The sequence below is a fragment of the Amblyraja radiata genome, chromosome 26 (assembly GCF_010909765.2).
Source record: "Amblyraja radiata isolate CabotCenter1 chromosome 26, sAmbRad1.1.pri, whole genome shotgun sequence".
NCBI lineage: Eukaryota > Metazoa > Chordata > Chondrichthyes > Rajiformes > Rajidae > Amblyraja > Amblyraja radiata.
In genome coordinates, this window is record NC_045981.1 from 28,647,370 (window position 1) to 28,662,314 (window position 14,945).

At 43.6% G+C, this 14,945-nt stretch overlaps 1 protein-coding gene across 2 annotated transcripts in view; it reads right to left on the reverse strand.

The window, feature by feature from the left end:
* The window catches only part of dcxr (dicarbonyl and L-xylulose reductase), a 32,297-nt gene that overhangs the window by 16,725 nt on the left and 627 nt on the right, over positions 1-14,945 (reverse strand). Inside the window, exons 2-9 of one of the 2 annotated variants that reach the window (XR_004415858.1) lie at positions 14,825-14,922; positions 12,853-13,007; positions 12,013-12,055; positions 7,806-7,905; positions 5,995-6,059; positions 4,852-4,969; positions 3,576-3,735; positions 372-2,140 (exon numbers count right to left, since the gene is read on the reverse strand). Coding sequence is in view for 1 of the 2 variants with exons in the window: in XM_033044567.1 (XP_032900458.1) it covers positions 3,632-3,735; positions 4,852-4,969; positions 5,995-6,059; positions 7,806-7,905; positions 12,013-12,055; positions 12,853-13,007; positions 14,825-14,922 (683 nt within the window). In the remaining variant the exon portion in view is untranslated. Of the gene's footprint in view, positions 1-371; positions 2,141-3,575; positions 3,736-4,851; positions 4,970-5,994; positions 6,060-7,805; positions 7,906-12,012; positions 12,056-12,852; positions 13,008-14,824; positions 14,923-14,945 lie in introns of those variants that run through there. The other variant, XM_033044567.1, reaches the window with a different exon arrangement.

Genomic DNA, 14,945 nt, shown 5'->3' on the forward strand with positions numbered 1-14,945 from the left:
AATTATCGCTAGTGTGTAGAATAGTGCTAGTGTACAGGGTGATCGCGGGTCGGTGGGCCTGTTTCTGCGCAGTCTGTCTAAACACGGCACAGAATGAATGCCCTTTGCCCCATGTGTATCCTGACTATCAAGTACAGGTTTAAAAAAGGACACAAAGTGCTGGAGTAGATCAGCAGGTCAGGCAGCATCTCTGCAGAACTTGGATAGGAGATGTTTTGGGTGGGAGAGGTCAGGACAAAGCGTAGGAGGTAATAGGTGGATACTGGCGATGGGTTTCTTTTGATAGGCAGGTGGATGGATGAGGGCTAAAGATGATTGAAGTAGTGTGAGACAAAATCATAGAAGAGTTGCACATTTTGAAGCTTTTTAAAAAAAAACTAAGCTAACTAGACCCTGTAGAATTGCCTTTAGTTAGCCAAAGATAAACGCACCAAAGTGCCTTGTATTCTGGTTTGTCCTTCAGTCTCCACTTCTCACTTCTCGCCACACGTATCAATTTCACTAAAATTGGAGAATTAAATGTTCCATCATGACTTTGCCCTGGAGACACAAGGAACTGCAGATGCTGGGTTCTTGAGCAAAACACTAAAGTGCTAGAGTAACCCAGCGGGTCAGTCAGCACCTGCGGAGGGAATGGACATGTGACATTTTGGTTTGGGACCCTTCAGACTTTGACTTTACCATAATGGTGTCGGATAGTACAGTGTGGAACAATGAAAAAAGTCTACCAATCCTTCCTAACATCCCTTGAGGCAGATCACATTGCTTCATAATTTGTGCTTGTACCAGCAATGGAGATTTTTGAAAATATCAATGAATTAAAAAGAAAAAGACAATACTACTTGTCCCGATTAGTGAAAGAAATAGATAACCCAAAAGTCTGGGAAGATTTAGGAAAATAACATTATTATAAATGTAACACTTTCTACTTTCACGTTTTCTGATAACAGCGAGGAAAACTCACATAATAAAGTGATTGGGGCTAGAAGTTTATGAGTCGGGGAAATTAATGAAGACCATTTTGGTGGCCAGAAATGCAAGTCCAGGCAATAAAAATGCAAAGATGAGCTCAGCATTGATAGATGAAAGGGGCGTTAAGTGGATGCAAGGACTGGATTTATGAGAAGTGTGCAGAGAGCAGGGGTTAGTAATCAATGTAAAATGATAGCACAGCAATGAATCAAAGTGTGTGGATGGAAGACTCGGCTAAATTGAAACAAGTGAGAAATGGAGACTGAAGAGCAAACCAGAATACAAGGCATTAATTTAAAAAAGGGATTCATTTGACTCTTGGAACCAATTAGTGTGCTGGAGATGAGGCTTCTACATTAAGGATTTTTAAAAACAAGTGAATCTCATGTAAAACAAAAAACAAAAAGTGCGGGAGTAACATAGCGGGTCAAGCAGCATCGCGGGAGAACATCAGTCCCTAAACGTCACCCATCCATCTTCTCCAGAGATGCTGCCTGGCCAGCTGACTTACTCCAGCACTGTGTGTTTTATTGTAAACCATCTGCAGTTCCTTGTTTCTGAATCTTCTGGAAACTCTTTGTTCCTTACCCTTTAACTGGTGCCTCTGATGTGACACATTTCTGCCACTGCGATAGTTTCTTACCGTTCAGAATTTGTATACCTCTGCTTCAAACTAAAGGGAAGCTGATTCAATCCCCTACATGAAAGATTTTTAACAATGAGTGTACAGCAAAGGTAAGGACAATTGAGATAAATGTAAAATGCAGCAATTCAAGGGCAGAAAGCTACAATTTAAAAAATCTGCTGTGTTCTGGTATAAGTCTGTTCATCATACACGTAGAACATGGAACAGCACAGAAACAGGCCCTTCTGCCCACAATGTCAGTGCCAAACATGATGCCAAGACCACTTATCTACCTGCCATAACCCATACTGCTCCATTCTCTGCATATCCATGAGCCTGTCCAAAAGCCTTTCAAATGCCACAACATATCTGTCTCAACCAGCAGCACATTCCAGGCACCCACCCGCCACCATGTAATAAACATGCCCCATACCTTTAAACTTTGTCCCCTTCACCTTAAAGCCACACCCTCTAGTATTTCATTTTCCATCCTCATAGATTCCTCAGGAAAAATCAGTTGATTGCAGACTCAACTTCATATAACCATATAACCATATAACAATTACAGCACGGAAACAGGCCATCTCAGCCCTACAAGTCCGTGCCGAACAACTTTTTTCCATTAGTCCCACCTGCCTGCACTCATACCATAACCCTCCATTCCCTTCTCACCCATATGCCTATCCAATTTATTTTTAAATGATACCAACGAACCTGCCGCCACCACTTCCACTGGAAGCTCATTCCACACTGCTACCACTCTCTGAGTAAAGAAGTTCCCCCTCATGTCACCCCTAAACTTCTGTCCCTTAATTCTGAAGTCATGTCCTCTTGTTTGAATCTTCCCTATTCTCAAAGGGAAAAGCTTGATCACATCAACTCTGTCTATCCCTCTCATCATTTTAAAGACCTCTATCAAGTCCCCCCTTAACCTTCTGCGCTCCAGAGAATAAAGACCTAACTTATTCAACCTATCTCTGTAACTTAGTTGTTGAAACCCAGGCAACATTCTAGTAAATCTCCTCTGTACTCTCTCTATTTTGTTGACATCCTTCCTATAATTGGGCGACCAAAATTGTACACCATACTCCAGATTTGGTCTCACTAATGCCTTGTACAATTTTAACATTACATCCCAGCTTCTATACTCAATGCTCTGATTTATAAAGGCTAGCATACCAAAAGCTTTCTTTACCACCCTATCTATATGAGATTCCACCTTCAAGGAACTATGCACGGTTATTCCCAGATCCCTCTGTTCAACTGTATTCTTCAATTCCCTACCATTTATCATGTACGTCCTATTTTGATATGTCCTGCCAAGGTGTAACCTCACATTTATCAGCATTAAACTCCATCTGCCATCTTTCAGCCCATTTTTCCAAATGGCCCAAATCACTCTGTAGACTTTGGAAATCCTCTTCATTATCCACTATCTTGGTATCATCTTGGTATCATCTGCATACTTACTAATCCAATTTACCACCCCTTCATCCAGATCATTGATGTACATGACAAACAACAAAGGACCCAACACAGATCCCTGAGGCACCCCACTAGTCACCTGCCTCCAACCCGACAAACAGCCATCCACCATTACCCTCTGGCTTCTCCCATTCAGCCACTGCTGAATCCATCTTGCTATTCCTGCATTTATACCCAACAGTTTAACCTTCTTAACCAACCTTCCATGAGGAACCTTGTCAAAGTCCTTACTAAAGTCCATATAGACAACATCCACTGCTTTACCCTCGTCAATTTCCCTAGTAACCTCTTCAAAAAATTCAAGAAGATTAGTCAAATATGACCTTCCAGGCACAAATCCATGTTGACTGTTCCTAATCAGACCCTGTTTATCCAGATGCTTATATATATTATCTCTAAGTATCTTTTCCATTAATTTTCCCACCACTGAAGTCAAACTAACAGGTCTATAATTGCTAGGTTTAAACAATGGATTGTTTAATAAAGAATATAATTCAAGACTAAATTACAAGCGGCTTTTACAAACCCCTCATTTACTCACAGATGGCCTCAGGAGGCAAGAAACCCGCCATCCACAGGCAGAGCGGTTCCTGTGATCATAGCGCTCTTGTCACTGAGGAGGAAGATGATTGTGTTCACCACATCTTCAACTTCTGCAAATGAGGAGACAACTGAGTGTCAGTCTAGAATCTATGTAGAGCAGCACATATACACTCAACGTGTGCCCATCCAGTGGAGATGGGCTGGGGCAGAGTCTACCGTCTACCTCATTGGAGACCCTGGGACTATATTTAATCAGACTTTATTTTGCACTAAACATTATTCCCTTTATTCTGTATCTAGTGTGGTCCACTCAATTGTAATCATGTATGGTCTTTCCACTGACTGGATAACATGCAACAAAAGAGCTTGTCACTGTATCTCGGTACATGTGCCAATAGACTAAACATTAAAAAAAAGATTCTGCAGGGAAGAACTAAACAATTCAGTGCCATGCCAGTGTAACTGTGCAAAGGGAATGGAGCCATTGTCTGACTCCCCACAGCAGTGAGGATGTTGTGCCCCAAACACAAGGTGGAGATCTCTACCTCACCTCCCAACAAGTTGCATGTTGGTCATAACCAGTGTCTGCACTTTTCCTGCTCATTTCTTTTTGTTGCAAAGTCATTGCAATGTTTCTCCTCATCCTGCTGTCTGTCCTGAGTAGGTTTAGGTTTAGTATTGTCCTGTGTACTGAGGTACAGTGAAGAGCTTTGTTTTACATGCAGTCCAATCAGATCAGATAATACTATACATAAATACAATAGGTAGAGCAGAGGTCTCTGGAATCGGTGCACTAGTGCTGAGCATAATAATTCTCAGCTGTGTAATGGACCAGTTCCAGAGACAAAGTCCAATATCTGCAATGGGATTGAGGTGAATCGGACAGTACAATAGCTTATGGAAGGACCATTCAAAAGCCTGATAACAGAAGGGAAGAAGCTGTTCCTGAGTCTGGTGGTGCACACGCTCACGCTTCTGTATCTACTGCCTGATGGGAGTGGGGTGGGGTGGGGGAATTGGTTTATTATTGTCACATGTACTGATACAGTGAAAAATTGTAGGTTGATTGCCTGCGGTAAAAATATTATAAATAGTCCCTAGTGTATAGGATAGGGTTAGTGCACGGGGTGATCGTTGGTTGGCGCGGACCAAAGGGCGTGTTTCACGCTGTATTTCTAAAGTGTAAAGGTGGGCGGAAGGACCAAGTTCCACGCTCCGCGACTCACCTGCAAACCTGCCAAGTGGGATACGGGACAACATTCCTGACGCCTTTGCCGGGTCACTCCATCCGATCCGGCCCATGGCCGTCATCACCACAGTGGGGTTCACTGTATTCACTCGTATCTGGGCCAAGTACAAACATGCCGCTCCGTTACTACAAACAGCGGGTATTTAGGCAACATCCTCAATGTTAACACTCCGCAAACCTATTTACACCAAGTCAGCACAGACACTAATTGTACTGTCCGAACAAAGCAGAGTCTGAAGTCACAGCTGCGTGGTTCAATAACATTGCTACATCACCCGTTTAGCAGTGCAGCCAATTATTATAAGTAGGCCATGCAAAGTTGTTGTCGTTACTATTAATCCTCCTCATCACTTCAAAGAAAAATCCATTCTAAGACAGATGTAGTCCCACACGCCATCTGGTGGCGAACGCTCGCTGAAGTACATCCCAAACTGGTGCACTAATGCAGCCCAGCGGCACCAACAAGAATGGTGCAATATTTATACTATTGCCTTCATCGCATTTTCATCAGGATCCCAACATAGTACGAAACGCTTTAAAAGTAATTTCGGTGAAACTTAAAATAATAAAGAATTAGATAAAAGGAAGCATTAGATACAAGATACAAAGGTCCCGACCTGAAACGTCGGCTGTCCATTCCCTCCACAGGTGCTTCCTGACCTGCTGAGTTCCTCCAGCATTTGGAGACATAAGGAACTGAAGATGCTGGTTTACAAAAAAAGATACAAAGTGCTGGAGCAATTCAGATGGTCAGGCAGCATCTCTGGAGCACATGGTTTGGTGATGCTTCAGGTCAGACGAAGGTTCCCGACCCCAACTTCGCCTATCCATGTTCTCCAGAGATGCTGCCTGACCCACTGAGTTACTTCAGCACTTGGTGTCTTTTTGTTGTAAGCCAGGGTCTGCAGTTCCTCATGTCTCCAAATGCTGGTCAGGAAGCACTTGTGGAGGGAATGGACGGACCATGTTTCAGGTCGGGACCCTTCTTCTGAAGAAGAATCTCATTCAAACGTTGTCTGTTCATACTGTTAATCAATTCTGGTTAGATTTTACTACATCTTTTGAAGAACTATTGATGGTATCAAAGGGTTCAGTGTGTGTGTGGACATGCAGTGCTTACCTTGTGTGGTCCCAGTTCAAGTGCCATCACTTTAGTCAGCATGTCCACAGCACCTTTTGTGGCACCTGATAAAGCCAAGACAAACAAGAAACATGAGAGGTGACGAGTCTGCAATCAACCCACCAATGAGGAACTGCATTCAGTTTCTGAAAGTTTGGCATTGTTTTATTTTAGTTTAGAGATACACTGTCGAAATAAGGCCTTCGGCCCACCAAGTCCGTGCCAACCAGTGATCACCCATACACTAGTCCTATCCTGCACACTAGGGACAATTTACAGAGGCCATTTAACCTGCAAACCTGCACATCTTTGGAATGCGAGAGAAAACTGGAGAAAATTGGAAGAAACCCACATGGTCACAGGGAGAGCATACAAACAAGCAGCGTAGAGACAGCACCTGTAGTCAGGATCGAACCCAGGTCTCTGGCGGCGAGAGTCAGCAACTCTACTGCTGCCCACTGTGTCACCCTTGAGGGTACCACAACGGACAAACACTATGGCCAAAGTCTGTGGCCAATTGTGTATTGTATGCGACTACGGTCAAGCTTGGAAATATTGAAAGGCCGTTTAATGGAAAAGACTTATCAAAATTCTCATCTGGGTTCACCCATGGAATGTCCACTGGGTCTGAAAGCTGCCTCTATCAAACTGTATTAGGAGATGGCAACACTTCATTGGAAGGTCAAAAACTGATAGAAAGCTTAAGTAATGATTGCTAGCAATAGTTAAATAGATCACTGTAGGTTCCTGAACTGCACTTCGGAAACACTTGGATTTGCGTTAAGTTCACGAGCTAGGTGGAGGTTACAGAAGAATGTTTCTCCTGCACCCAGGGGAAAAAAGGAGCCGATCATATTGTTTAGTTTAATTTACTAACACAGGATGGAAACGGCCCACTAAGTCCATGCCGACCATCGATCACCCATTTACACTAGTTCTGTTATCCTACTTTATCATCCACTCCCAACACACTAGGGGCAATTAACCTACAAGCCTGCACGTCTTTGGAAGGTGGGAGAAAACCAGAGCACACAGAGAAAACCCACGCGGTCACCGTGAGAACGTGCAAACTCTGCACAGACAGCACCCGAGGTCAGGATCGAACCTGGGGTCTCTGGCACTGTAAGGCAGCAGCTGTGCCACAGTGCTGCCCACTTAGTTATTGGGCACATCAGCATAATCATTGAAGGCCAGGGGTCTGTCGTGAAGATGCTCTTCAAATCATTTTAAGAAGCAAAGTGAGAAATCTATTTCCACCCAAGCAAGGTTTATTGACTGGGACACAGATCTCATTGTCATGCTTTGTTACTTATCCTGCCTCATTGCACACTATTTCACATCAACTGACCAACATCTGAGCTACCACATATTACTAATTTCAACAGTTTTTAGAATGCTCATTGTCAACAATGGTGGAGACAAGAAACTGCAGGTACTGGAATTGCACAAAACTCACAGTGCTGGAGGAACTCAGCGGGTCAGGCAGCATCTGTGGAGGAAATTAGACAGATGATGTTTTGTGTTGGGACCCTTCATACTAATGGAGTGGAATGGGAGGGGAAGGAAGCGCCTCTCTCATCCAGCATTCTTCCCCATGTCCATCAGTATGAAGAAGGGTCCCGACCCGAAGTGTTGTCTGCCCGTTCCCTCCACAGATGCTGCCTGACCCACTGAGTTCCTCCAGGAATACCCAAAATAAAAAAATACAGAGAGTGTGAATGTAGAATGGGCAAGAACACAAGGTACTTCACATTGGACTTGTACATCAAACAATCACCCAGAACAAGACCATGAGTAAAAGGTGAACTCACAGTACACGGCGTGGTCTTTCAGCGCACACTGGGAGGCCTGACTGGAGAGATTCACAATGGCCCCGCCGGCCCCACGGCACTTCATCCCTTTTGCAATAATCTTAAAGCATTACAAAATGATTACTAACAAGTAACAAGTAGCCTTTATTAAGAAAAAAAAGGAAATAAACAGAGAAGAAGAGACGGGGGGTTTCTTAAATGTGCATATTTTAATGCTAGGAGCATTGTAAGAAAGGTGGATGAGCTTAGAGTCTGGATAGACACCTGGAAGTATGATGTTCTGGCGATCAGTGAAACATGGTTGCAGGAGGGCTGTGATTGGAAACTAAATATTCCAGGATTTCGTTGCTTCAGGTGTGATAGAATTGGAGGGGCAAGAGGTGGAGGTGTTGCATTGCTAGTCAGGGAAGATATTACAGCAGCTTTGGCAGGATAGATTGGAGGGCTCATCTAGGGAGGCTATTTGGGTGGAACTGAGAAGTGGGAAAGGTGTAGCAACACTTATAGGGGTGTATTATAGACCGCCAAATGGGGAACGAGAATTGGAAGAGCAAATATGTAAGGAGATAGCAGATATTAGTAGTAAGCACAAGGTAGTGATTGTGGGAGATTTCAACTTTCCACACATAGACTGGGAAACACATTCTGTAAATGGGCTGGATGGTTTGGAGTTTGTAAAATGTGTGCAGGATAGTTTTTGCAGCAATACATAGAGGTGCCTACTAGAGGAGGGGCAGTGCTGGACCTCCTGTTAGGAAATGAGACGGGACAGGTGGCGGAGGTATGCGTTGGGGAGCACTTCGGGTCCAGTGATCACAATACCATTAGTTTCAATATAATTATGGAGAAGGTCAGAACTGGACCTAGGGTTGAGATTTTTGATTGGAGAAAGGCTAACTTTGATGAGATGCGAGATGATTTAAAAGGAGTGGACTGGGACATTTTGTTTTATGGGAAAGATGTAGAAGAGAAATGGTGGACATTTAAAGGGGAAATTTTAAGAGTACAGAATCTTTATGTTCCTGTTCAGTTGAAAGGAAACAGTAAAAATTGGAAAGAGCCCTGGTTTTCAAGGGAAATTGGACATCTTGTTCGGAAAAAGAGGGAGATCTACAATAATTATAGGAAGCATGAAGTAAATGAGGTGCTTGTGGAGTATAAGGAATGTAAAAAGAATCTTAAGAAAGAAATTAGAAAAGCTAAAAGAAGATATTAGGTTGCTTTGGCAAGTAAGGTGAAAGTAAATCCAAAGGGTTTCTACAGCTATATTAATAGCAAAAGGATAACGAGGGATCAAATTGGTCCATTGGAGAAACAGAGTGGGCAGCTATCTGCAGAGCCAAAAGTGATGGGGGAGATATTGAACAATTTATTTTCTTCGGTATTCACCAAGGAGAAGGATATTGAATTATGTGAGGTAAGGGAAACGAGTAGAGTAGTTATGGATACTATGAGTTTCAAAGTAAAAGAAGTACTGACACTTTTGAAAAATATAAAAGTGGATAAGTCTCCAGGTCCTGACAGGATATTCCCTAGGACATTGAGGGAAGTTAGTGTAGAAATAGCAGGGGCTATGACAGAAATATTTCAAATGTCATTAGAAACGGGAATAGTCCCCGAGGATTGGTGTACTGCGCATGTTGTTCCATTGTTTAAAAAGGGTTCTAAGAGTAAACCTAGCAATTATAGACCTGTTAGTTTGACTTCAGTGGTGGGCAAATTAATGGAAAAGATACTTAGAGATAATATATATAAGCATCTGGATAAACAGGGTCTGATTAGGAACAGTCAACATGGATTTGTGCCTGGAAGGTCATGTTTGACTAATCTTCTTGAATTTTTGAAGAGGTTACTAGGGAAATTGACGAGGGTAAAGCAGTGGATGTTGTCTATATGGACTTTAGTAAGGCCTTTGACAAGGTTCCTCATGGAAGGTTGGTTAAGAAGGTTAAACTGTTAGGTATAAATGCAGGAATAGCAAGATGGATTCAGCAGTGGCTGAATGGGAGAAGCCAGAGGGTAATGGTGGATGGCTGTTTGTCGGGTTGGACGCAGGTGACTAGTGGGGTGCCTCAGGGATCTGTGTTGGGTCCTTTGTTGTTTGTCATGTACATCAATGATCTGGATGAAGGGGTGGTAAATTGGATTAGTAAGTATGCAGATGATACCAAGATAGGGGGTGTTGTGGATAATGAAGAGGATTTCCAAAGTCTACAGAGTGATTTAGGCCATTTGGAAAAATGGGCTGAAAGATGGCAGATGGAGTTTAATGCTGATAAATGTGAGGTGTTACACCTTGGCAGGACAAATCAAAATAGGACGTACATGATAAATGGTAGGGAATTGAAGAATACAGTTGAACAGAGGGATCTGGGAATAACCGTGCATAGTTCCTTGAAGGTGGAATCTCATATAGATAGGGTGGTAAAAAAAGCTTTTGGTATGCTAGCCTTTATAAATCAGAGCATTGAGTATAGAAGCTGGGATGTAATGTTAAAATTGTACAAGGCATTGGTGAGACCAAATCTGGAGTATGGTGTACAATTTTGGTCGCCCAATTATAGGAAGGATGTCAACAAAATAGAGAGATTACAGAGGAGATTTACTAGAATGTTGCCTGGGTTTCAACAACTAAGTTACAGGGATAGGTTGAATAAGTTAGGTCTTTATTCTCTGGAGCGCAGAAGGTTAAGGGGGGACTTGATAGGTCTTTAAAATGATGAGAGGGATAGACAGAGTTGATGTGATCAAGCTTTTCCCTTTGAGAATAGGGAAGATTCAAACAAGAGGACATGACTTCAGAATTAAGGGACAGAAGTTTAGGGGTAACATGAGGGGGAACTTCTTTACTCAGAGAGTGGTAGCAGTGTGGAATGAGCTTCCAGTGGAAGTGGTGGCGGCAGGTTCGTTGGTATCATTTAAAAATAAATTGGATAGGCATATGGATGAGAAGGGAATGGAGGGTTATGGTATGAGTGCAGGCAGGTGGGACTAAGGGAAAAAAGTTGTTCGGCACGGACTTGTAGGGCCGAGATGGCCTGTTTCCGTGCTGTAATTGTTATATGGTTATATGGTTATTGTCATTCAGACCTTGCGGTCTGAACGAAATGTTGTTGCCTTGCAGTCCTACATATAGTAAAAATGACAAAACACACAATCACTGAACTTATCACTATCACTAAACCTTTGCTTCAATGTAGCAAAGGCTAGCCTGAAGGCAACTTGCTAATAACAATCAGTGATCTGCTAAAACTAAGTGCCCTGACAATACCAATGGTATCAACAGCACAGGATGTAAATGGGATTGGTGTTGGTTTATTATCGGCACGTGTACCAAGACACAGGGAAAAGCTTTTGTTGGTGCGTTATCCAGTCAAATCAGATCATATTGTACCCAAGTACAGTCAAACAAAGAACAGGTACAAGGTGGTGAAAAGACAAAGATACCAGAGTGCAGAATACAGTGTCAACCAACATGCCAACCTGCTGCTGACTCAGACCCACAGGCCGCAAGTCCCTCATGCATCAGAGATAGGTCACTGGCTTTGCAGACAACACTTTAAGATGGCACAGATTATGCATTTAAGCAGTTATCCATGGTGGTAAAACAATTTTCACTTCAAATTAGGCAAAACCAATCATTCAAGATCCAACTTTTACTGGTTCTCAGCTATTCAGTTCCATATCAAATTGCAAATGCCTTTCTTTCATCATTCCCAAACTCCTGCAGGTCTCTGACCATCCCCCAAGGCCAAACCTATAGGGAGAGGGAGGTTGGGCAGAATAGGCGTTTATTCCTTGGAGCACAGGAGGATTAGGGGTGATCTTATAGAGTGACCTTTTTTTTTTTTAACAGAATGGGGAAAATCAAGAACAAGATTGCATAGATTTAAGGTGAGAGGGAAAAGATTTAACTGGAAACTAGATAAACATTTCTCACATGGAGTGTGTTGTGCGTATGGAATGAGCTGCCATAGGAGGTAATTGAGGCAGATACTATAACATTGAAAAGACATTTAAACAGGTACACAGAGAGCTTGAAGGGTTCGAGGGATACGGACCAGGTGTGGGCAAGTAGTGGACCTAGCTTAGATGGGATATCTTGGTTGGTATGGACGAATTGGGCCCAAGGGCCAATGCTGTATAATTCCATGCTGTATCCAAGCTCTATGATTCTAAATTAATGCATGTCCAGTGATATTCTTACCTGTGAAACATGCATCATAGCTTTCACATTAATGTCAAATGATCCGCAAAGTCAATGCAAAACAAAGTCACTAACGAGATAATGAAGCAATCAGCCTGATATTTCACACCGCCTGTGGGCTCCACAGAGCTGCAGGGCCCCTGTTCTACTCTCTCCATGACTATGTCAGTTGTTGCCATATTTGGAAAGAGTTTGTTGTTGAAACGGAGCTCCCAGGAGGGACAGCACTCACGCTAACGACTGCTGCTCGATACTCATCCCGTTTGCAACCCTCGAGCTGGCGGTGAGTGGCCCTGGAGGCTCATGTCCTGCCCCCTGGTGTACGAAGGCTGAACGGGTGGCCGTGTGAGGCAAAGCGTGATGCATTCACAGGCCAAAGTCTCGGAGGCATGGGAGTGGGTTGGAGTTGGTGGGAGTGGGCCGCTGGAGGCCCTGCAGCAGCCTGGAACTCCATTAGGTCGAGCGGCGCTCCAAGTCCGAGCGTGTGCATCGGACGCGGCCTGCAGCGGCACGGAGCAGCACAGCAGCGGTGGAGAACATCAATAACATCACCTGGCCAGGCCGACCACCGCCACTCAGACCCAGTGTCGCCGCCAGGACAATGGGCCTTAAGGCCAAGATAAGTTTCTAATATTTTATTGTTTAGGAAGGAACTGCGGATGCTGGTTTACACCAGATACACACAAAATGCTGGAGTAACTCAGCAGGACAGGCAGCATCTCTGGAGAGAAGTCTGAAGAAGTGTCTTGACCCACAACGTCATCCATTCCTTCTCTCCAGAGATGCTGCCTGTCCTGCTGAGTTACTTCAGCATCTTGTGTCTAACATTTTATTACTCACTTATCAATTGCGCCCTGGGTCATCTCCAGGAACGGCTCCAATAGGGCAACGGCTGCATTGTTCACCAGGAGATCCACACGACCAATGTCCTTCAGTGCCCTCTCTGTGGCCTCCCAGTTACTCAGGTCAGCACAGATTGTCAGTATCTTGGGACACTAAAAGACAAACACCTTTGCTTTATATAAACTGTGATAACATTCTTGATCACAGAACACAGAACAGTACAGCACAGGAACAGGCCCTTCGGCCCACAGCGTCCATGCCGGACACGATGCTAAGATAAACTAATCTCCTCTGTGTTCACATGATCTATACCCCTCCATACCTTGCCTATCTAAAAGCCTCTTAAACGCCACTATTGGATTTACCAGTACTTAAACTCCACTATTTAGTTTAGCTCAACAACAGAAAATGCAGGAATGTTCATGGAAGTTAGGTCAGGTGGAAAGTCAGGGTATAAAGCGAGAAAGATAAAAGGAGTAAGGAGAAAACTAAAATTGCAAGTTAATCACGTGGACCCAAATCTAAACTATGGTTATTAATTGTTCAAGAAGGAACTGCAGATGCTGAAGAAGGGTTTCGGCCCGAAACGTCGCCTATTTCCTTCGCTCCATAGATGCTGCTGCACCCGCTGAGTTTCTCCAGCAATTTTGTGTACCTATGGTTATTAATTTATTGTATTATTGCTTATTCTATGTTATCTATGTATTATTGCATTTACAGGCCTGTAAAGTTGCAGCAATTAAGAATTTCATTGTTCCATTGCTGGTACATATGACAATTAAACTCCATATGTAACAAGGAACAACAGATGTTGGTTTAAACTGAAGATAGTCACAAAAAGCTGGAGCAACACAGCGGGACAGGCAGAATCTCTGGAGAGAAGGAATGGGTGATGTTTCAGGTCAAGACCCTTCTTAAGATCGTTTGAAGAAGAGTCTCAACCCGAAATGTCGCCAATTCCTTCCCTCCAGAGATGTGCCTGTTCCGCTGAGTTACTCCAGCTTTTTGCGTCTATCTTCTGCCAGTTAAACTCTCTCTAATTGAGCTGGCTTTCTGGCTGTGCTGATGTCTCGTGGTTTCCATCAGTGGCCCAGGTGGGCAAACACTTCATGCATGCAGAGGAGGTGGTTAAAAAGTCACTGATAGAGCTGCTGCCTCACTGCCCCAGAGACCTGGGTTCAATCCTGACCTTGGGTGTTGGCCATGTGCAGTTTGCACGTTCTCCCAGGTGCTCCGTTTTCCTCATTTAACCCAAAGACGTGCGGGTTTGTAGATTAATAGTACTTTATATTTCTCCTACTATTCAAGGAATGGATGCAGAAGTGGGATAACATAGTGTGAAAGGGTGATCAATGGTTGACATCAATGGCAAAGGCCCTGTTTCCACCCTGTACTTTTTAATCAATCAAGCATCTTGCCTGTAGTTAAATTCTGTTTTATTCACGCTAATTCACAGCACTATTTTAATAAACAATGAACTGCAAATGCTGGTTTATACCAAAGATAAACACAAAATGCTGTGGTAACTCAGCGGGTCAAGCAGCATCTCTGGAGAAAATGGATAGGTGACATTTTGGTGTGGGACCCTTCTGAAGAAGAAGTGAGATTTTGACCTGCATGACCCGCTGAGTTACTCCAGCACTTTGAGTCCATAATTCACAGCACTATTCAGTTCATCAGGATTCAGAAACTGTTCATAGCAGAAGGCCGGGAGAAACACAGTTTAGGAAGGAACTGCAGATGCTGATTTACACTGAAGATAAACACAGAATGTTGGAGTAACTCAGCGCAGGCCGCATCTCTGGAGAAAAGGAATAGGTGACATTTGAGGTCGAGACCGTTCTTCTGACTGACGTTCTGTAGAAGGGTCTCGACCCGAAATTTCACTCATCCATGTTTTTCTGAGATGCTGCCTGTACTCCAGCATTTTGTGTCTATGTAAGAAGAAACACTGTTGGAATTGACCAACCTCTTGCACAAGGCTGTCCAGGTCAGACTGTGTCCTGGTCACTGCAATCACTTCAGCTCCACACGCCAGCAGGGCTTTGACAGTTGCTCTCCCGATCCCTGTAACAGAAAGATGGACTTTA